The sequence below is a fragment of the Ovis aries genome, chromosome 2 (genome assembly GCF_016772045.2).
Source record: "Ovis aries strain OAR_USU_Benz2616 breed Rambouillet chromosome 2, ARS-UI_Ramb_v3.0, whole genome shotgun sequence".
Taxonomy (NCBI): Eukaryota; Metazoa; Chordata; class Mammalia; order Artiodactyla; family Bovidae; genus Ovis; species Ovis aries.
The window spans coordinates 71,140,246-71,161,842 of NC_056055.1; the positions used below are offsets into that span (position 1 = coordinate 71,140,246).

The 21,597-nt window shown below is 39.3% G+C and overlaps 1 protein-coding gene and 1 long non-coding RNA gene across 10 annotated transcripts in view; one reads left to right on the plus strand and one right to left on the minus strand.

The window, feature by feature from the left end:
* Positions 1–1,089: 1,089 nt before the first annotated feature.
* The window catches only part of PUM3 (pumilio RNA binding family member 3), a 48,411-nt gene continuing 27,903 nt past the window's right edge, over positions 1,090–21,597 (minus strand). For 4 of the 9 annotated variants that reach the window (XM_060409414.1, XM_027964535.3, XM_042243403.2 and 1 more), the window contains exons 12-18: positions 20,648–20,701; positions 17,802–17,882; positions 9,568–9,710; positions 8,715–8,937; positions 6,394–6,481; positions 3,998–4,088; positions 1,090–1,395 (exon numbers count right to left, since the gene is read on the minus strand). In XM_060409414.1, the coding sequence (XP_060265397.1) occupies positions 1,263–1,395; positions 3,998–4,088; positions 6,394–6,481; positions 8,715–8,937; positions 9,568–9,710; positions 17,802–17,882; positions 20,648–20,701 (813 nt within the window). In that variant the 3' untranslated portion in view covers positions 1,090–1,262. Of the gene's footprint in view, positions 4,101–6,393; positions 6,482–8,714; positions 8,938–9,567; positions 9,711–17,801; positions 17,883–20,647; positions 20,702–21,597 lie in introns of all 9 variants that reach the window. The other 5 variants (XM_060409413.1, XM_060409409.1, XM_060409412.1 and 2 more) reach the window with 2 other exon arrangements.
* LOC132659176 (uncharacterized) lies at positions 8,655–17,695 on the plus strand. The gene is made up of 2 exons (XR_009599235.1): positions 8,655–8,967; positions 12,294–17,695. It is a non-coding gene; the product is annotated as an uncharacterized LOC132659176 (long non-coding RNA).

The following is a 21,597-nucleotide window of genomic DNA, read 5'->3' on the forward strand; positions in this document are numbered from 1 at the left end:
GAGAACCACCGGCATGGGCTCTTTTCAAGGCACCTGTCAGAAAGGGCAGCAGGTGACATCTCCTGTGTTAGAAGCAGTCCTGGGAGTGGGCAGTCTGGCAGGAAAGGCTCTGCTGTTCTCAGGTGGAACCCCGGTGCAGAATCAAGTGGCTGTGCTGTCACAGCAGACTACTTAGACAAAGCACTGAAGCTTGGTTTCAAAAGCAGTCAGTATTCATAGGCAGGGCTACGTGAGCCTGACTACGAATCCTTCCAAGGGCTACCAATCCTTCCAAACTTGGTTCCTTGGGAGTCAAGTGTAGTTTTAAAACTCAAACACCCGACTTGTACTTAAATTCAAATTGCTGCATTATTAACAAATCCGCGTAACCTTCCTTCTAACTCAAACCCTGGAGGCCTCAACTACTTTAGGGAAAAGTTCCAAAACAGAGAGTCTCATTACAAACAGCTGGAAGGCCCAGTTTCAAAGACAGGAAGATTTTCCCTGTGGCCCTGACATTCACACCGCTACTCAGTGTGATCGTTTAATTCACCCAGCACGTTTTCCCCTACAAATCTTAATTTACTGTAGTCACTTGTTTCCAACAAAATCTAACATGGTGTCCAATCCATCAGGCAGCTGGGAATGCAGCTGCCCTAGATGTAGAGAGGCCCCATCCCTGTGCCCACTGGGCCCCAAGGGTTCCTGAGGCACTACTCCCACCAAGGACTCCCCAGGGCTCTCATCTACCACATCCTCAGGAAGATCCCCTAGAGGAGGAAACGGCAACCCACTCCAGCATTCTCACCACAAGAATCCCAGGGACAGAGGAACCTGGTGAGCTACGGTTCATGAGGTAGGGTCACAAAGAGTCAGACGTGGTACAACTGAGCAACTCAGCACGCACACATGGCCTCATCTGAAGCTCTCTGATTCCTCTTCCTCCTCCAAGAAGCTCTCTCAGACTGTTCACTGAAGGTATCTTTCCCCCCTGAATCAATGCATACAACTATCTTGTATGAATTTGTTTGGTCCTTGTGTATGGCTGTCAAACCTTTTCCATTGTGACTTGCTTACTATTCAATATGATAAAAGAGAAGGCTGAGACTGTTTTCTTAAAAAGGACAATTTTAGAAACCATTTTATAAATAGATTCTTATACAAAGAAGAAACACATATACAGAGGACCCAAATTACCAGTAAGATGGACCCTAGCCCTTCTTTCCTGCACTGGGAAAATAGAACAAGAAAAATGACTCCAACTTGCTCTTAACTGTTTCCACCTAGGCAGTCAGCTTTTCAAGTAGCATTTCTATTCCTTTGCTGGTGTTTTTGCTTTTTTCCAAGGCAGGAATCAGGCTTTTCAGTCCAGCTTTGACTTTATTTGCAACTTCTTGATCAGAACTCTGGAGAAGGCTGAAGAGAGAAGACAGAAATAAACAACAACAAAAAAGTGTATTTCATAAAGCCTCCTAGACTGGTCTGCAAATACTACCTCCACACACTAAAAAATTCAGAGCAGACAGTCAAGAAATGCTCACTGAGTAGCTGAGTTAACACCTGCAAGTAGGTGCACATGAAGGGAGGTAGGCAGCATAAAAGGTAAGCAGTTAATGAATGGTCTTCTTGCTGAACTCTGTTGCTAAAACACTGACTGAAGGGGTGAAGAGGTTTACCTTATACCTTACCTGTCCGGATTTGAAAAATGCCTCTGACACTCTAGTAACTATACAACCAAGAGTGTGCATTAAAATTCTCAAAGACTGCAATTTCCTGGCCTGTAGAATGGAATCAACAAAAGAATCCACCTTCTACCTCACAGGGTTGTTTTTTGAGGCTCACGTGATCTCGTACCTAAAGCACCTGGCCAGAGCCTGACACGTAGTTAAGTATTCGATTGATGTGAGTCACTGAATAAGATAAGGTCAGCTCTGCTCTCTGAGACCTTGCTGGGGCACTCTATCCCAGGTGAGCGGAGCCCTGCAGGCTGGCAACAAGTAGGCCCCTTTCTCTAGATAGGGGCCAGGTCATAGGCACTCTGTTGTCAAACATCGGGGCTGAATTTCTTATTCTCCCCTGACTTCCTCATGACCACATTTACTGACCACTGAAATACATCCTAGAAAGTAATCACTTGGCACTTTTGAAAGACCTTGGCTGCAATATTTCCATTCATAGAGAGGAGGGGAAATGAGCAGCCCCCAACAGCATTCCAATGCTTGTGGGAGACAAGCAACAAGTACTGCCTGCCACCTGCAAAGCTGAAAGGTGCCCTCTTAACAGACTTGTGACTCACTAGGTGTTTTTATTTTACACACCTTGGCTAAATACGCAGTCACATCATGCACAACAGTAATACAGGTTAATATTTATTGAACATACGCATTAGACCTAATGCTAAGCATCACGTATTCATTATCTCATTTAGTTTTCCCAACAACCTAAGATTATTATTAATCTCATTTTACATCCAAGAAAATTAAGGCTCAGAAAAGTCAAATAATTTGTGCAAGGCCACACAGTGAGCTGGGAATGGAACCCATGCATTTCAATGCTAGAGAATAATGCTTCCCTGAGTTATTTTTCAGACTGCATACAAGGCTGTTTTCTTTTACCCAGAATGAGGCTTTTCTACTTACTCCTAAAAAGATTTAGCAAAACAAACAAATCAAAAATAAAAACACATACATGTACTGCATGAGTTTAAAGAAAAATATAAACAAGCAAAAAATCTTGCCAAACAAGTCAAGCACGTGACTGACAATACTCTATAACCAAATACAAAATAATTATAATAATCAATTATTAACTTATCTACAGCTTCACTTCTCTCAGAACCTCAGATATTTCATATTTCAGTTTTAAGGAGTACTCCATAATAAACCTACAGTATCCTTCTCATGTTTGAAATCCACCCAAGGGGAGTTCCGATTGATGATCAATCTTAAAAAATTAATTTTATGGCACTGCCAGAATTTTTAGTTAATTGCGTGTAATGAAAGAATATGTCAGTAGGTTGTTAACACTCCAAATGCCTGGTAAAGAAATCCATGTCATAAAAGTTCATGTTTCAACTAATGGACTCCAGCTGCTCAACATCAACTGGAAAATGAGCTAATTTTAATGAGAAATAAATTAGTAATCAATATCACCTGTGCATCTGGAGATACTGATATACAAAAAAAAAAAGAATGCCCATTTGGAATGTACATACTTGTGAGTACACGTGTACCAAATCAAAATATAAACGGAAGAAATACCTGTGACGTATAAACAATACAAATTAAGTTGCAGAGGATCCTGCATGTGAAATACTACGGGAAATTCAAGCTGAAACCGGTAACTGTTTTTCCAAAGCCTGATGACACAGCAGGGGGAAAAAAATCAACTGTGATTGCTTTAAAGCAACACAGAATCTATTTAAAAATGAATATCCTTAATAGAAGGGATTTATCTGGGAACAGAATACATGGCAATTTCAATGCCCTGTAAATTATAAACTCAACCTATGTCCAGGCAAAAATATACAAGTTAACCATATGTCTCAATTCACAAATCATCAATTTTCTATCATTTTAATTAGAAATGAAGATAAGCAGGTGGACTATAATAGCTAATGCTTCTCAAATCCTTTCAGAATAGTTGAAAACAAAGAATTATATGTAAAGTCAGCTGTGATTTAAAAAAAAAAACTTTCATCAGATTCCACAGGAACAAAACTAATTCATTAAAAAAGCATACAACTATACTGTGGTCAAAACCAAAAATATGGTGAAACAATCAAATGATCTTGGAAACGCCCTAATTTTATGATCCTTGATATCCAAAAGAGGGCCTATGGAAAAAGTGACACTTACCCTCTAGTATTTGGCAAAGTAAGACCAAGGGTGACTGACAGGAATGCTGGGCTACTGAAAACAGACATTCCAACCGAGAAATAAATGTGAAGGAACCATGTTTTGCACCAACAGGCATTTGGATACGAAGCCTCAGCAGGAAAGGCACACGCTCTACATACCTAGAGAGAATAATGGCTCCTCGATTGACACTAGCCCAGGACTTCAGGTTCTTCACACCAACACGGTCTATAAGTGTTTTTGCAAAACAACCTGTAAAATAAACTGAAACTTCATGAACGTCATATACCAATATTTAAACTCCCAATCACTCTCTCTATACTACTCTTAGAGTGCAAAAATGTTTTAATAAGAAAGCTAATAGAGTTCACACCCAATATCACTTAACATGATATTGTTAAGCTCAGCTTGACAATATGTTAAGCTCAGCTTGACATAATGCGTTTTTAATATAGCCATTTCTTTCAACTCTGACCCAAATCCCCAGCTATGTTTTGCAGTAAGTACTCAAGAGAAACAATGAAATGCTCACTTGGTCAGGTTTGCATTTCTTTGTACTATTTAATGATTTAACCCTAATCTGAAAGTTATTCAGGAAGTAAAGGTGTAATAGCAGTGTTTGGTTAAAATCAAGTTGCTCCTCAAGGAAAATGCTCACTCCGAAGGTGCCATGAACACAACTGTTTTCTCTCTACAACACTAAACATTTGTTCTTCCATCAAAAATACCATTCATCTTTTGTTATTTCAGTACATCTGATTCCCAAGGTTTTACAGTATATTATCGTATTCACTGGATCATCTAAGCATGACTAACTCTAGGACAAAGGAGAAACTCTGAATACCAGGATCTGGTACAGATGGAAGTAGGGATAACCTATTTTAAAGACAGATATCTTGAGTAGGCCCTAAGTGTAATTCATTCAAAGATATCCAATAGTGAGGAAGCTTTAAAAGCCAAGGGGTCTATGGCTATTTCACTCTTTGTGGCTCGTGCTCAAGAGGGACGGAAACCAACTGGTGAGGCAGATGATGTTTTCCAAAGGCGGCCACAGCAACACCTCCTTTCCTGCGTGTGCTTCTAGAATAGTGCCACTTCCCCATCTAGAGGCAGAACTGCTATCTTCTTGTGAACTGGGTGGCCCTTTGTAACTGACATGAAAGTGTGGTACAAGTGACCTTAAATCACTTCTGAGGCTAAATCATGAAGTAACTTGTACCTACTTCATCGTCCTGAAACTCGACCACTATGTTGTAGGGAAACTCAGCACACCAGAGAAGGGGACTGAGACTGCTGGACTTAGCCACTGCCAGTCATGGTGTAAGTGGATACTCCAACCCCAAGCCAAGCAGCCCTGGATGACTCGGGGTAGAGCTCCACCAAACACCACCAAATGACTGCTGTTCTGAAAACTACTAAGTTTTGAGGCAGCTTGTTACACAGCAACAGATAACCAAGACTGGTAGCCATGCATTCGGTGCTACATGAAAATGATGGATACTTCGAGTCCAAGCAGATGTGTTTTAGGGTTGCCAGTGCAGTTGAAATAAGGAGAAAAGTCACTAGAAAATTCTTCACATTTTAAAAGTAAGCAAGAGCACTCTTCTGACATAAACTCAGCTCAACTATGTATCGACCTTTTAATAATGAAAAAGATGATTCAATATATTATTTTTTCTTTAAAGTTTATTACAAGAAGATTTTTTTATTAAAAAAAAATTACAGTGAGAAATAGGGCCAAGTCCATCTTCTTAACGACAGAGTGAGAAGTGCCAGCTCTACTGCTTCAGAGATTGCTTCGCTAGCCATCAGCACTGCAACTTGCCTCAAGACATAAATTCATGATCTGTCACTTTTCCCAGACACAGTAATAGAAAGCCTGAACTGTTTTAACTCAGTGGGAGGAAATCTCTTTAGTGGCTAAAATAGAGTCTGAATTGAGTTTGAATTTAGAAAAAGAAGGTCTGGTCAAAGAGACAGGACTGACAGGGGAAGGACATGCAACTTCTCACTTAGATAAAAGATGCTGTCATCCTCCTGAGAGCTGAGTTTCCACAGAGCAGCTGTAAGGTTTATGAAAAACCAAGAAGTGCCAAGGACTGGCTTGCTCTTTGGTCATATGTATTCCAAGGCCAAATTGGCATCAGTTCAAAATTCTCTGATAAGGGTAATCTTCTGGTTATCCTTTCCTCAAAACTAGAGATAAATATGTTTTTCAACTGGGGTGATGATACTCACAAACGGGCCCTCCTACTCAGCTCTCACCATCCTCAAAGAATAAAATGGCATTTTAAAGCACTGGACAAGCCTGTTTTGAGGTCTGAAGTAGTAGAAGAGGGAGGGAGGGTGGGAAAGGGAAAGAAAATGGAAGGATTCAAGGAGACAAATCTCCAGGGGAAAACGTAGTAACCACTAAACCATTTCTTACAGCTATCATGTCTCAACACTCAACAAGTTTTCATCTGAGCTCATAAAAGGCCAGCATAAAGTTCAAGGATGCCAGACATTACTGAAATTTCACATACAATACCAGAGGAGGTCAAGTTGCACAGCCTACCTTCTCTTCCATGTTCTTTCATCTTTTTATCTTGCTCGATTAACCACTTCAGAACCAAATGTCCAGCAGGATGTTCTGCTATGTGAAGCTGTGAGAGGTCAAGAACACATTAATTAAGAAGCTGCCTTCATCCACCTGATATCACCACATACAGATAAGGTCTCAGGCAAGCTGAAAGTTCCACAAGGCTTGCTGCTGCTGCTAAGTCGCTTCAGTCGTGTCCGACCCTGTGCGACCCCATAAACTGCAGCCCATCAGGCTCCTCCGTCCCTGGGATTCTCAAGGCAAGAACACTGGAGTGGGTTGCCATTTCCTTCTCCAATGCATGAGAGTGAAAAGTGAAAGTGAAGTTGCTCAGTCGTGTCCGACTCTTAGCGACCCCATGAACTGCAGCCCACCAGGCTACTCTGTCCACAGGATTTTCCAGGCAAAAGTACTGGAGTGGGGTGCCATCACCTTCTCTGTCCACAAGACTTAAGAGGTCTTTATTGAGAATGACTACTACTCCTGGAAAGACAAGACCTGCTCCAACCCCAACCAAAACGAAGACAGTTATTCAAGGTAACACAGCCACCAACACAGCTCACACACAGCTTCGCGAGCTCCAGATTAAACAGCTCTACCACTAGGCTCGTCTTAAGATCACACAGACCACTTTTCAGATCGTCATATGCAGTTCTGAGGAGCAACACAGTAGAAACACTGAAACCTGATGCTGCACGATGTTTAAGTACAGGTGCCTGAGGAGCACTGCCTGGTGAGCAGGATAAGAAGCCGTCTTTCAGCTTAACCTCCCTCCTTTTCAAGGGCCATATGAACTGTTCGCATAGAGATCAATCCCTCTGTGTCCAGTGTGGGAGACAAGCTCTATCTCCTTACAGAGGAACTTTTAAGACACATGCATCATCCCAATTTCTTAACAGGATCTGCTCCATGATGGCAGGAGTCAGGGCATCTCTAAGACCCCCAGCCCATTTCTTTCCCCATCTCTTGTGTCAGACAACGGCCAGCTCCCCAAACATATCTTTCCATCAGGAGCTCACAACCCTGCATGGGACGAGGCCCCAGCAGAATTTGGCTTCTGCCTTCCTCTTCCCTCTGCTCACTGATTTCCAGCCCCCTGTGCCTGCTGTTCTCAAACATGCTGAGCTCTTTACTTCTTCCAGGAGGCCCCACATGGCTCTTCTCTCTGCCTAGAATCTTCTTCCTTCACTCAGCTACCCATCTTCTGGGTCTCAGCTTAGCTTTCACTGCCCTGGGAAGTCCTCTGAGGACAAGTTGGTTCCCATTCTTATACAATCCCATAGAACCTAAAGTTTTCCTTCACACCGCTTATCTCTATTCTACAATAAATAATCATTTGTGTACATATTTATTTAACTATAATGTTTCCCCAAATGGCATTCTCTTTTTTAGGTGGGGGTGGGGGGAGTGTGGGCCACTGTCTAGCACATAACTGGTGCATGAACCGATAAGCTTGAGATACAAGACAGAATAATACAAGACCCAAATAACGTAAGCAAGAGCAATCAGAAAGAGCAAAGAGGATTTTCCTGATGGTCCAGTGGTTAAAAGTCTGTCTATGCAAGGGACATGGGTCCAATTCCTGGTCTGGGAATTAAGATACCACGTGTCAATGAGGTGACTAAGCTTGTGCACCATGACTACTGAAACCCACTCACCTACAGCCTGTGCTCTGCCACAGGAGAACTCACCACAATGAAAAGCCTGTGCACTGCAACTAGAGAGCAGCGAGCAGGAGCTGCTCTGGAGAAAGCCTGCACACAGCAACAAAGACCCAACACAGCCAAAAATAAATAATAATTCAAAAAAAAAGGAAAGGAAAGAGCATCGAGTTTCTGCTTGAGAGGGAGTTAAGAAAGACTTCATGGAGAAGGATTCTGAGGACGCGGAAGGATGAATAAGGCAGTTTCTGCAGGAAGAGTGCAGGAAAATGGAAGTATGGGCAGCACTGGCGACTGAGAAAAGAAGTACATACCAATGAAGAAGTACAAAAGTCCGCAGCAAATTCTAAACAGAATTAAGAACACAGAGAATGCTGGGAAGGCAGCCTGGGTCAGTCATGGACAACATTAATAGGAGTCTGGTTTTACTCTGCAGATAATGTAGAGTCATCAAAAGACAGTGAGTGTTAAAGTGAGTGTTAACAGCATTGGTGCTCTGAATTCACAATTTCCAAATGTACTGCGGGTACAGGGTGAGTGAACAATCATAAAAAGGCTCTTTCTAGCAGTGCTCCCAGAGACGGGAGTTTCTGTGGCCATGGTGGCTTTCTCGCCCGTCTCACGGGGGCATCTCACCTCTCCGTCCTTGCCGCCGGGATGTAGCTCTGCTGCTGCCAGGCTGGCGACAGCGTCCATGGCGGGCTGCACGTCTCCCGTGGCGGTGCCCAGGATGTCAGCCACCAGTACGCACGAAGACTTATCCAGGACCACCTCCTGGGCGTGTCCCTGCAGGTAGCTTAACAAAGCTGGAGAAATGGACTCTAAGAGCTCTCGTCGGCGGATCTCTGTGTCTTTCTTACTGTGGGAACATGATGAATGAAGAATCAAGGTAAGATGAATAGCAAAGTTAATGTGGTGCTTTACTCATACAGAAACCTCTAAGGCTTTTAAAAGCTAATGTCCTATTCTGCTATAATTGTCTGATTCCTGCTGTGCACACGGATAAGCAATTGGAGGCTGGGATATCTTTCATTTTTGGGTCCCCAGGATCTGAATAGTGCCTGGCACAGAACGGGCACTCAGTAAGTGAAGCTCGCCTTGTGTAACACACACACACACACACACACACACACACACACAGAAATCGCAAACCAAGCAAAGACAACAACAAAATATCTCACAAGACAACACATGTTTAGATTACAGTATGGATTCTACTCTCTAGAGGACTTGACTAACTGGTTACTTTAAATATAAAGGAAAATCATAAAAAAACCACACACCCAGCCACCTATTATGTGCTGGGTCCCAGAGGCATTTTCTTGGCAGGATACTTTCATTTCCTTTTCAGGATAAAAACTTTTAAGAATCTGCCACAACTACAGGCTTAAAAATGGAATTCACTTGGAGTTTGAGGGAGGAAGCATGAGAGGTGGACACGCGTGCCACACAAAATGAATGAACAACCAGAGCGGGCTTAAGCCCTTACCTGTGTGCATTACCGTCTCCCTTCTGCAGAACTTCAATGATCTCTCGTACTGTGTGGGCAGGATCTCTGGGGCTTAGCAAATACAATAGGACCTTCCTTCCATATTTGTCATTTACTATGTTCGGCAAGGAATTGATAATTTCCTGTAAAAGTATAGAAACAGAAAGTGAAACTATACACTTAAACTATGCTTAGAATCTGAATGGAAAAGAAGGATACATAACTTTCCCCCAAAATAATGAAAAATGTATAGCTAGTTCTGAAATTGTCTCATTAAAGCTAAAGAAATTTCTTACACAAGGAACACAGAACTGCTTCTCTACTGGGACTAGCATTACTGAACAATCCATTTATAGCTGACTGACCAAGCCCAAGGACTTCAGGAGCTAACTCATTCATCGTAACCAATATTTCTTAGGCGGCTATTACTTGGGACACTGCTTGCTGGGGCCACTGAGCAGATACAGTTAATTTGCAGCTGCACTTAAATGCAGCATCAGCATTGATCGGGACCATTCTTCCTAGAATTTCCCCACTGAGATGTATGTGAACGGAGATAAAGAAACTCTGTTAAATAGAACAAGTGGATAAAGGCTTTTAAAGTTAGGTTACTTATTCATAGCAAATGAAGTATCGCATGGAAAACAAAAAGAGGGGGGAAGGGAAATAACTGCAGAAAGACTCTATGGAGCAGTTACACATAATTGCTTTCTATGACATTTCCCATCAAGTTACTAAGAACAGTAACCTCCTTTTCTAGTTGTTTGAGTTTAAGGAACAAAGGCAATGTCATCCCCACCCCAAATGAGCTCCCGTATAGATTTGGTGATGTCTACTAAGACAGAGAAATCACTGTGTAAAAATGCCTTTATTCTAAATACGCAACAGAAAAATCATTAGCCTTTCCCTAACATTCCTATTTCTTATAAAACAAACCTAATAAATATTCAAAGCCACACACATCTGAACACCAGAGATTCTTCAGAACTGATTGGGGCCACAGAAAAACGCCAGCCCAACCACCCACATGTACAGAAATGAGGAACCCCGAAAGGCGGCGGAGGGAGGGCCCACAGGACAACGCTGGGATGTTAGCAAAAGGGCTCTGACTAGTTTTGGTCCCTGACTTTCCAACTCTAGTTTCTCTCAAAGAGAACATGTACCCCCCTCATCAGGAAAGGAATTCTCTAGGAGACGCTATACGCAGACCTGCTCTTCTCTTAAGTGCCTATCAATTAGAATGAGATTAGTAATTTTAGTGGGGAAAAAAAAACAAGCTGGAAAATACATATAATAGATATCACCACCTCAAAATGAATACAAATTTAGACCACTCAGAAAAAAATGAACTTAAAATTTCAGTAAAAAAGGGGAAGACAGAAAAAAAAAATGTACATAATTTATCACGGGGATGGGAGCTTTTCTCCAATTTCAAGGTAAGCTTGCCTCAAAGTAGACTCAATATATGGATTTCTGATAAAGAAGCATTTAGTGCCACAAATATGGGCTACCTTTAATGTGGCTTTTTCAATTTCAATTTTAACTAAGTCATAAAAGAAAACAAAACGCTTTAATTCAGTTGAAGGAAGAAACTGAGAATTATATGTAGCTTAGGTGAATTTCTACAATTGTTAAAAGACCTCCATAACTTTGCTGTCTTTTAAAAAACCCTCTGGGGTATTATACTTTTAAAACACTTGATTTTTTGAAGGAAAAAAAACAAAAAGGGAAGGTGGGGAGGGGTATGCTGTGAAGAACTATAAATGGCTGCTATTTAATGAGCTATTTTCTCTTGGTATAGAAAGAAAAGGGGGGTGGTATGAAGCCAGCATGTATTCTTCAATGCACTTGGCCTCCTCTATAGGTTCTACACTTAAGGGCTAGTGCAGTGTATTTAGCTTAGGCAGAAATGGTTTCACTTTAACACAAGATGCATATAAAACCCATGAAAAACTACTATTCAAGGACTAGCCCCCAAATTCACTGAAATTTAACTACCTTTCAGTTTGCAATTAAGGAATTTAGAATCTACATTCAGCTTGGTCTGTTTCTTGAAATAGCGTAACGTTTATAAACTAACAATCCTAAGAAACTAAAAAATGTTTACTTAAAAATGTGTCATTTAATTCTACCCCAACTCCTACTATCTTGGGGAAAAAAAGACAGTCTGAGTGATGCTGTATTACGGAGTTCTAATTCATTTCTATTTAACCTGGAGTACACAAAGGAGAGAAATTTCTAGATGATCACTTGGAGAACACCGAGTGGCAGAACACGCAGAGACAGGACGAGGGAGCTATAAAGCGCAGCTGACTTGTGTTGAATTTGGTCTTTGGGTTCAAGTTGTGTAGCCTTTGGAAAAACCTTAAACCTCCCTACACATCAATTCCCTTCTCTGTGCACAAGGATATTGATATAACCGCCCAACCTGTGGGCCACTACCAGGAGTAAATCAAAAAATTTTTCACTCTGCAATCTGGGAAGTGCTATAATATCATTTTCTTCATAAAAAAAAAACAAAAACCTCCTCTCAATGTATAGCACCTTTAACTATGGAGTCTAAATAAAGCTGATGGAGTCATGAGTTTGGCATCCTCAAAAGAGAACTCCAACAACAAAGGTTTAAATGTATAGGTTTTCAATTCACTTTCCCTCTGACTTAGAGAAAATCAAAACAATTTTAATTGTTGTAACTTCTTTCCCTTATTTATTTTACTCTAAAGCAGGTATGCCCAAAGAAAAGCAACGCCAAAGAATGCTCAAACTACCACACAATTGCAGGTATCTCATACACTAGCAAAGTAATGCTCAAAATTCTCCAAGTGAGCCTTCAACTGTATGTGAAACAAGAAGTTCCAGGTGTTCAAGCTGGATTTAGAAAAGGCAGAGTTCAAACTGCCGACATCCATTGGATCACAGAAAAAGCAAGAAAGTTCCAGAAAAACATCGACTTCTGTTTTACTGACTATGCCAAAGCCTTTGTGTGGATCACAACAAACTATGGAAAATTCTTAACAGATGGGAATACCAGGGCGCCTACCTCCCTCCTGAGAAAGCTGTATGCAGGTCAAGAATCAACAGTTAGAACTGGACATGGAACAACGGGCTGGCTCCAAAATGGGAAAGGAGTATATCAAGGCTGTATATTGTCACCCTGTTTATTTAATTTATATGCAGAGTACATCATGTGAAATGCTGGGCTGGATGAAGCACAAGCTGGAATCAAGATTGCCGGGAGAAATATCAATAACCTCAGATATGCAAATGAGACATCCCTTATGGCAAAAGCAGAGAACTCAAGAGCCTTTAGATGAAAGTGAAAGAGGAGAGTGAAAAAGCTGGCTTGAAACATTCAAAAAACTAAGATCATGGCATCCGGTCCCATCACTTCATGGCAAATAGATGGGGAAACAATGGAAACAGTGACAGATTTTATTTTCTTGGGCTCCCAAATCGCTGTAGATGTTGACTGTAGCCATGAAATTAAAAGACGTTTGCTCCTTGGAAGAAAAGCTATGACAAACCTAGATCGCGTATTAAAAAGCAGAGACATTACTTTGCTGACAAAGATATGTCTGGTCAAAGCTATGGCTTTTCTAGTAGTCATGTACGGATGTGAGAGTTGGACCATAAGGAAAGCTGCTGCTGCTGCTAAATCGCTTCAGTTGTGTCCGACTCTGTGCGACCCCATAGATGGCAGCCCACCAGGCTCCGCCGTCCCTGGGATTCTCTAGGCAAGAACACTGGAGTGGGTTGCCATTTCCTTCTCCAAAGCATGAAAGTGAAAAGTAAAATTGAAGTCGCTCAGTCATGTCTGACTCGTAACGACCCCATGGACTGCAGCCTACCAGGTTCCTCCATCCATGGGATTTTCCAGGCAAGAGTACTGGAGTGGGGTGCCATTGCCTTCTCCATAAAGAAAGCTGAGCGCCAAAGAATTGATGCTTTTGAATTGTGGTGTTGGAGAAGACTCTTGAGAGTCCCTTGGACTGCAAGGAGATCAAACCAGTCCATGCTAAAGGAAATCAGTCCTGAATATTCCTTGGAAAGACTGATGCTGAAGCTGAAGCTCCAGCTCCAATACTTTGGCTACCTGATGCGAAGAACCGACTCACTGAAAAAGACCCTGATGCTGGGAAAGATAGAAGGCAGGAGGAAAAGGGGACAACAGAGGATGAAATGGTTGGATGGCATCACCGACTCGATGGACATGAGTTTGAGCAAGCTTTGGGAGTTGGTGATGGACAGGAAGGCCTGGCAAGCTGCAGTCCATGGGGTTGCAAAGAGTCGGGCGCGACTGAACTGAACTGAAGTGAAAGAAGGTATGTACACAAAAGAAAAGTGAAGGAAGAACAAAAGAACTCCCTTGTGAAAACCTGTGGCCATTCTGACCTTGTGATGGACCCTTGTCAGACTCTTTAGCATTCCTGTTTTGCCACCCTATTTTAAGAAGGAAAGGTAAAACTCAAAATGAAAAGTACACACTGGAATCAGGGTTAGAGCACACATGGATTTTCAAAGGAAGAAAGAAATGCAAAATGCCCATCCATGCCCATCCATGGTGCTCATTCTTCCGTGGGAGGTTGTATGTGGATCAGAAAGAAATGCAGACTGGCCTTAACCTTAAAAGAGCTAAAATCTAGCAGAATAGGCAAGAAAACACAATAAAAAGTTAAAACTAAAGATAAGGGATTTAAATAATGGTTAAAAACAGAAATGTAAAAAAAAGGTCAGTGGCAGTGATTGTTTTGTTTAAAAAATATGGTGATATATCCAGAAGTCCAACTTTTGGGCTGTACTCAAAAACTTGGGATGTGGTTATTAAAAGTACAGTTTTGGTTTTGTAAGATGGAAATGCTATGGAGATTGGTTGCAGAACAATGTGAATATGCTTAATATCACTTAACTGTACACTTAAAAATGGTTAAGATGGAAATTTTTATCACAATTAGAAAGAAAAACAAGTTGGAAGACCTATCTCCATGGGACTCACATTCCCAGAGATGGGAGCTGGGGTGGCTATCGCCTTGGACAAGGCACGGACACTCCCCCCATTTTCTTCACAGCGCCCCTACCACCCCTCCAACTTGGCCTGCCTCACTCATTTACCTGCCTGGTCAATGAATGTTTCTGAGTGCGTCAGCCCGGGGTGAGACCACAACTAACTGCTAAATGAACAGATGGCAAGGACAAAAACCTGTAAGAGTTGAGAGGATGTGGACAGCAGGTCCAGCTGGGAGATCAGAGAACACTATGTGGAGATTAAACTGGAGCTTGGTTTTAAAGAGAAAAGGAGGAGTGCTTGTTAGGCTACAATGTCAACCTGACATTTCAGGAGAACCAGTTACTCTGAATAGAGTGCTTAGCAACACTAAGCTTTCTCGGCTATTTTTATAAGCACTGCATAATGCAACAGGTTTTGTAGTGGCTGGGTGGTAACACAGACACATGACTCTATAAACATATGGGCAGCCTATCTGGCAACCCTCAGTTCTGCTAAGTAAATGCCTCAGAGAAATGAGGAGACATGCAAGAATAATTATAGAACTGTTTGCAATAGCAAAAAATAATAACAGTGTTTAAAAGTTTTAAACACTATAAACCACCTAAACATCCATCAACAGAAAAATGGAAAAATCAACTGCGGTGTATTCATATAGTAGAAAATTATTTGGCGTTGAAAAATGAATGGTTTAGAATAATTGTGAGTAAACCATGGCCTGCGTTTCCTGTGAGTTAAGAATATATATTTTTGAACATTTTAATGTGCTGTTAAAAAAAAAAAGCAAACAAGAATATGCTACAGAGACCAGATATGAGCCACAAATCCTAAAATAATTACTATCTGGTCATTTACTAAAAAAGCTTGTTGACCACGATGATGAGTGACAAATACAATCCCAAAGGAAACAGCAAGTTGCAGGAGAAGGCACACGTCTCTTATATAGAATTTGTAAACATGTAAATACTGTAAACATTTACATATAGCAAAAGGATAAGGGAATGCATGCAAATAGTAAGTACCAACCCATCAGAACAAATATGAGAGGATGCGAAGGGGGGTGGTGTATATATATATTTAAAAAAAAAAGGACACAAGGGTCTTGAACTTCAACTCTATTTGGCAAGTTTTACTTCTGCATGCCCAATCAGTCAGGAGGCTAGGTGTTCACTGTTATTATCCTTTATACCTAACTGTACGGCATCTTAGAGATAATACATGTAAAAGTATGCATCAATATTTATTCATTCTCGAAGGGCAACTGGTCGGTGTACTCACTTCCTTTCGAGAGACTCACTGCTCTCAAAGCAGCTGCACCACACCAACAATTCCAGAACTGGATTTTTAAGTCTTCTTATTTTGGAAAGCAAAGTAGGTGGGAAACAGTGAGTATCCATTTTGAAAGGTGAGGGCTCAGCTAACCAGGCTGTGATTTCAACCTGACATTTCACGAGTCTGGTTACCCTAAACAGAATGCTTAGCAACACTAAGCTTTCCTGGGTATTTTTAAAAAGCACTGCATACTGCCACAGGTTTTGTGGTGGATGGGTGGGGGAAATGCAAGCACAATTAGCATTCCAGAATTTTATCACTAGCTACAGAGTTTAATGATACACAGAACCCAGTGGGCCTTTGTCAGCTAGAGGCAAGACATCAGCAAATGAGGCCATTTTCAGGGTAAGCTGCCCTAAGTATGAGAAGGTCACTAGGAACGTGGGTTAAACAGTTGTGGGAATCAAGCTGATAAGCACGAGGAATTAAAACTGTTTCAACAGCAACTGTAAGTGGGATAAATCTTTGGAAAAAATAAATCTAGCAGACAATTGTGGCAAATTCTGAAGGAAGTTGGGTTTCTCTTAAAATCCATTTGGAACAGTTATGCAAATTTCAGTTGTCATGAAAATATTAAACAAAAGCAAGTGTTCAATAGCCCAGTCTGTTTCCATTTTCATGAAACAACTTTATTCATTAGCCAATCTATGGCCTCACATTTCTGTCACTGGAATGAAAAACAAGCATTATTTATTGGAGTCAAAAGGGTAATAAAGTCACAAGGAACGTGTCAAAATACTCAGTTAGTGACATGAAAGTCTTGCCAACTTGTTTCTTCCCACAATCCTATTCCAGAGAAAGTCATTACAATCTTAAAACAGTCAAGGGAAAAGCTGGAAAATGACAGCAAGGGCATGAGAAATTCACACACTGGGATGTACAGCGGCTTCTAAGAAAACAAATCTCCTGCCCCTTCACTAGTTGGGATATTCTCCCTAATCACCCAGCTCTACTGGTCCAGATAGGATTAAGAGAGGGCTCAGCACCACCACAGCCAACAGGGCAATCCTCTTTCTGAACATTCATATGCTGCTCCCTGCAGACAGTGCGGAAGCAGCTTCTGTCACTGAGATGTCTGCAATGACCCCATCTCTGTCTAACACCCTTCAGATGAACAACTGGTATCTATACAGATGATGTGGTTTTAAAACCCTTCCCTTATCCCTTCCCCTACAACCTGCATCACAGACCCAACGCCACTTGTCTGCTAGAAATAAAGGAAGGAAAAATAAAAGCAGATCACAGGATCAGAAGCCAGAAAAGTGGGCAGTAATTAAAGACGAAGAAAATTATTTCATAATGCAGTTTCTACTTTGGTGCAGGTTTTTTCATTTTTCCTTTTTTTAAAGCAAATATTCAGTTTTTCAGAGGGCAAATTTAGTCAGGACAATGTACTGATAAGTTGTGCAGAGGTAGTTTCTCCAAAGGGAGAGAGAAAAGGGTCATGGATATCTTCTGCCTGGGGGAACATAAGTTCCTGAATAACTGAAGAATTACTATGTAAATAAATTTCTGATCAAATCAAAACACTGCATTGCTGATTTTTCATTTACTATAGGGTTGGCCAAAAAGTTCATTAGAGTTTTTCTGTAGTACTGTATGGAAAAACCCAAACGAACTTTCTGGCCAACCCAAAATCATATGGTCTAGAAAGTCATGCTATCCTAATTTAAGCAGTCTTTTACATGTTTAAAATAATATTAATTAGTAATATCAAGTAACAAGATTATGGTTTGTACAGGAATAAAGCAACCCCCAATTTAGGCTTAACTAAGGCAACTAAAAAATAACAAATACTGACAGAAAGCACACTTTACACATCTATGTGTGAAATCAAACTTAAATGTTTAAAAATGATATATCCATTTAACTTAAATTCAAGACCATGCAAATTACTTACAGATATGATTATCTGTTTCACAAGTTTCGTATCATCAATACAATCAAAGGCCGCCAGTAACACCAAGTGGGAATATTGGCCCTGTAGGAATTAGAAACCAGTAAAGGTTAAAAGATACGCAGATTCTCCCTTTTCTTTCACCCATGGAGTTACTTTATTAAGGTTATCAACCTGACAACTTATCCAGCATAATAGAAATGGGATAGGTAAAAGTCACTCAAAGAAAAGTGCTCTCTTATCAGGACCTAGTTAATTACATTCTAGCTTGAGTAACAAAAAGAAAGAAACAGATGAGCACATTCTTCAATATCAAATAGCTGAGTCTCATTTTTGAAACTAACCAGATACCTCTCAAAAATAGTTATCCTGTTAATGAATAGCTACTTTAAAATTAAATTCAAAAGAAAATTACAGTCAAAGTGGGAGGGAAAAAAGGAATATAAAATAATACGTTAAACTATGTATAGCATTTCAATTATGAAAATAAAAATAAAATAATATATATAAAATATACATAATACACACACAAGAAATCCTGGAAGGAAAAATACTGTCACCTTTGGGTTGAAGGATTACAAATGATTTTTCACTTTCTTTTGGAAAATTACACAACTGCTTTAAAATAATCTTATATAATTAAAATAGAAACACTAAAAAAAACTAGAAGAATATACTTATATACTGCATATGAGAATAAGATAAAGTGAATTGCTTTTAAAAATTACAGCAGCATGAGACTACATAAATATACATTAGGACTTTCACAACTGTCACTCTTTAAATAACAGAATTATTTTCATAATGCTGACAGTGTTCCAAAGATTTAAAGAATTTCTACTTTATGTTAAAGAAGAGTTTTCAAAGCTTGTGGCATATTTCGTTTCTATCCCAGATGATAGTATCTTTTTTTTTAAACTCTAGAGGTATTTGACTTTTGCTACCAACCAATGGGTTTCCCTGGTGATATATATATAGAAACAAAATGCTCCCTGAGATTAAGTGAAGGCAACAAAGTAGAGAACACTATGCTTATAGTACACAGCCACTGGTTTTCTGGTTCTTCCACACATGGAAGTGTGTGCAGTGCAAAATATCACTGGGTGAATACAGAAGATGGAACAGAATTCAGCTGAGGAATAGACAATTCTACAACTATAGCTGTAAGTTTTACGACACTTCCTCAGCAACTGACAGAAGTAGACAGTGATAAATAAGTCAGTAAAAAAACATCCATGATCTGAAAACACTACCAATCATTTTGATATAACTGACATTTATAGAGGACCTCAGCTACACATTCTTTTCAAGACATTAAGATAGACCATATGCTGGGCCATAAAATCAGTCATAAATTTTAAAAGACTGAAATAATACAGAGTATGTCCTAATATATGGAAATTAAACACTTCCAAATAACCCAGAGACCAAACCCATGGACAGTATTAGTTAATCTCACCCCCTTAGAAGCAACTCCTTAAGACAAAACAGGCACTGCATTGCTAATTTGTTAACTTTGCAATGCCTTGTGGGGATTTGGTTCTCCAAAGAAAAATTATTGTTGATATAACAAAATTGGAAAACAATCTAACTTTATTACTGAAGACTGTCTTTTACTATTAATACCTTTCATAACTTTCTTTTTCTTTTGATGTCATTTTATTTTTAAATTTTTATTTTATATTGGAGTACAACTGATTTACAATGTTGTGTTAGTTTCAGCCGTAGAGCAAAGTGATTCAGTTATATATATACATGGAGTTCTCTGTGCTACATAGCAGATCCTTGTCGATTATTCATTCTCTATATAGTAGTGTGTATATGTTAATCCCGAACTCCTAATTTATCCACTCCCCTCCAAATAAGGGAACTTTCCAGTAACATTCCATTTTTATTCATTTCTAAATCAAAATATTCAAATTAAAATGCTATACAAAAAGATTTAATGATGAATCATAAAAATTTCTCACACTTTGAAAACAACTCACTAGAGAATCTCTTACTCCATTTTGTTCCAAGCAAGTTGGCTGCCTTCTACGTGGTTTTGTACTCTCTTCCTAGTCTAGAACCCTACAGAAGATGACAGGTATGTATATAATCTCAGAGCTCTAATTTACCTGAGTTTGAATTATCATTTACTATATCAAGTATTCACTAGATGCCAATAGTGCTTACTGGAATTTTTTACAGGGAAAAGTTATTGATATCACTCATTTTTAGTTCACCTGCAAATTAGAAGCTATAAAACATAATATAAAAATAATTCAAAAACTGAAAATTAATGCTTATTACTACATATATTTTAGAATTACTATGGAAAATGATTTAGTTTATTTAAATACAGAGATATTATTTTTTGAGGTAATTATTTCCTCAGAAGAAACACATTTTATATCCTCTAATTTCATTTGAAAAGCTGTTAAAATATCTCCAAAAGATTTCAAAGAATTATAAAACTTAGAACTGAAATTGTCTTTGAGCACACTAAACATTTAATTGAAGAAAAAAGAGAGACAAGTTTCAATTTCTGTTATGTATTTGATGATAAGGAAAACAGGTAACAAATTTCTGAAGCACAGTTTACCTAGAGACTAAATATTAAGGTCTTCAAAATTATCTAATAAAAATGGAAAACTGCCAAAGTACAATGTCAAATGAAAAACAAACTCATTTTGTATAAATTTAATAATATGTAAAAATACATGTATATGCATATATTTAGATTATAATGAAATGAAATAACAAGTAATTTTCTTGATAATTTTCTAAATTTTTCTAATTTCCTATAATAGACACAAATGCATTTTACTTTTAAAAAGTATTAAAAGATATGCAGTTTTTATACTTACATTAGCCACCTTTTCAACGTAAGTCTTCATTGTTTTCACAATCACTTTTCTGTCCTTAAAAAAGAAAAATTGTCTCAATGAACTTACAGTTACAGATTTAATTATAGAATAGATATAGATTAAGGTATTTCATAGTTAGAAATTTTATATAATCCTAAACTTCCACTGGAATAGCATACTTTTCATTAGTGAAAACAGTTATTTAGCAAGAACAAAAAAATGCAATATACTATAAGAATTTCTCTCAGAGATACTATAATCTTAGACTTCTTTGTGACATTCCATTGAGACATAAATATGGAACCATGAAATTATCAGCTGCAAGGCAAGCCTGGTAAAACTACCTTCCTTTATAATAAAAACTGAGATCCCTCTTTCAATATCTGAGCTGTCTTCAAATGCATAAAAGTCAAGCATATAGATGGCATTCAATACATTATTTATTGAACAGAAATTAAATTTGTATTAAAAACTGGACAAAGTACAATTGTCCTTTAAAGGAGAACATACCAATTAAGGAAATGAGAATCATTTCTATTAAGCTTCTATAATTAATATGGGTCTGTAGCATTTCCCTCAAAGTACTTAAGACCCAGAGGAGCAATGCATGACTGTACATTTTCTTTTCTTTCCTCTTCCTTCCCAGCACCAAGATCATTAAATAACGAATCAAAGAAACTGACAGGTATCAAAACTTTCAAGAACCCGAACACAAACACTGTTTGGGCTTCCCTGATGGCTCAGTGGTAAAGAAACTGCCTGCAATGCAGGAGACACAGGTTCAGTCCCTGGTCGGGAAGATCCCCTGGAGAAAGAAATGGCAACTCAATTCAGTATTCTTGCCTAGAGAATCCCTTGGACAGAGAAGCCTGGCAGGCTACAATCCACTGGGTCACAAAAGAATCGGATGCGACTCAGCAACTAAACAACAAATACTGTGTTTATTTGCT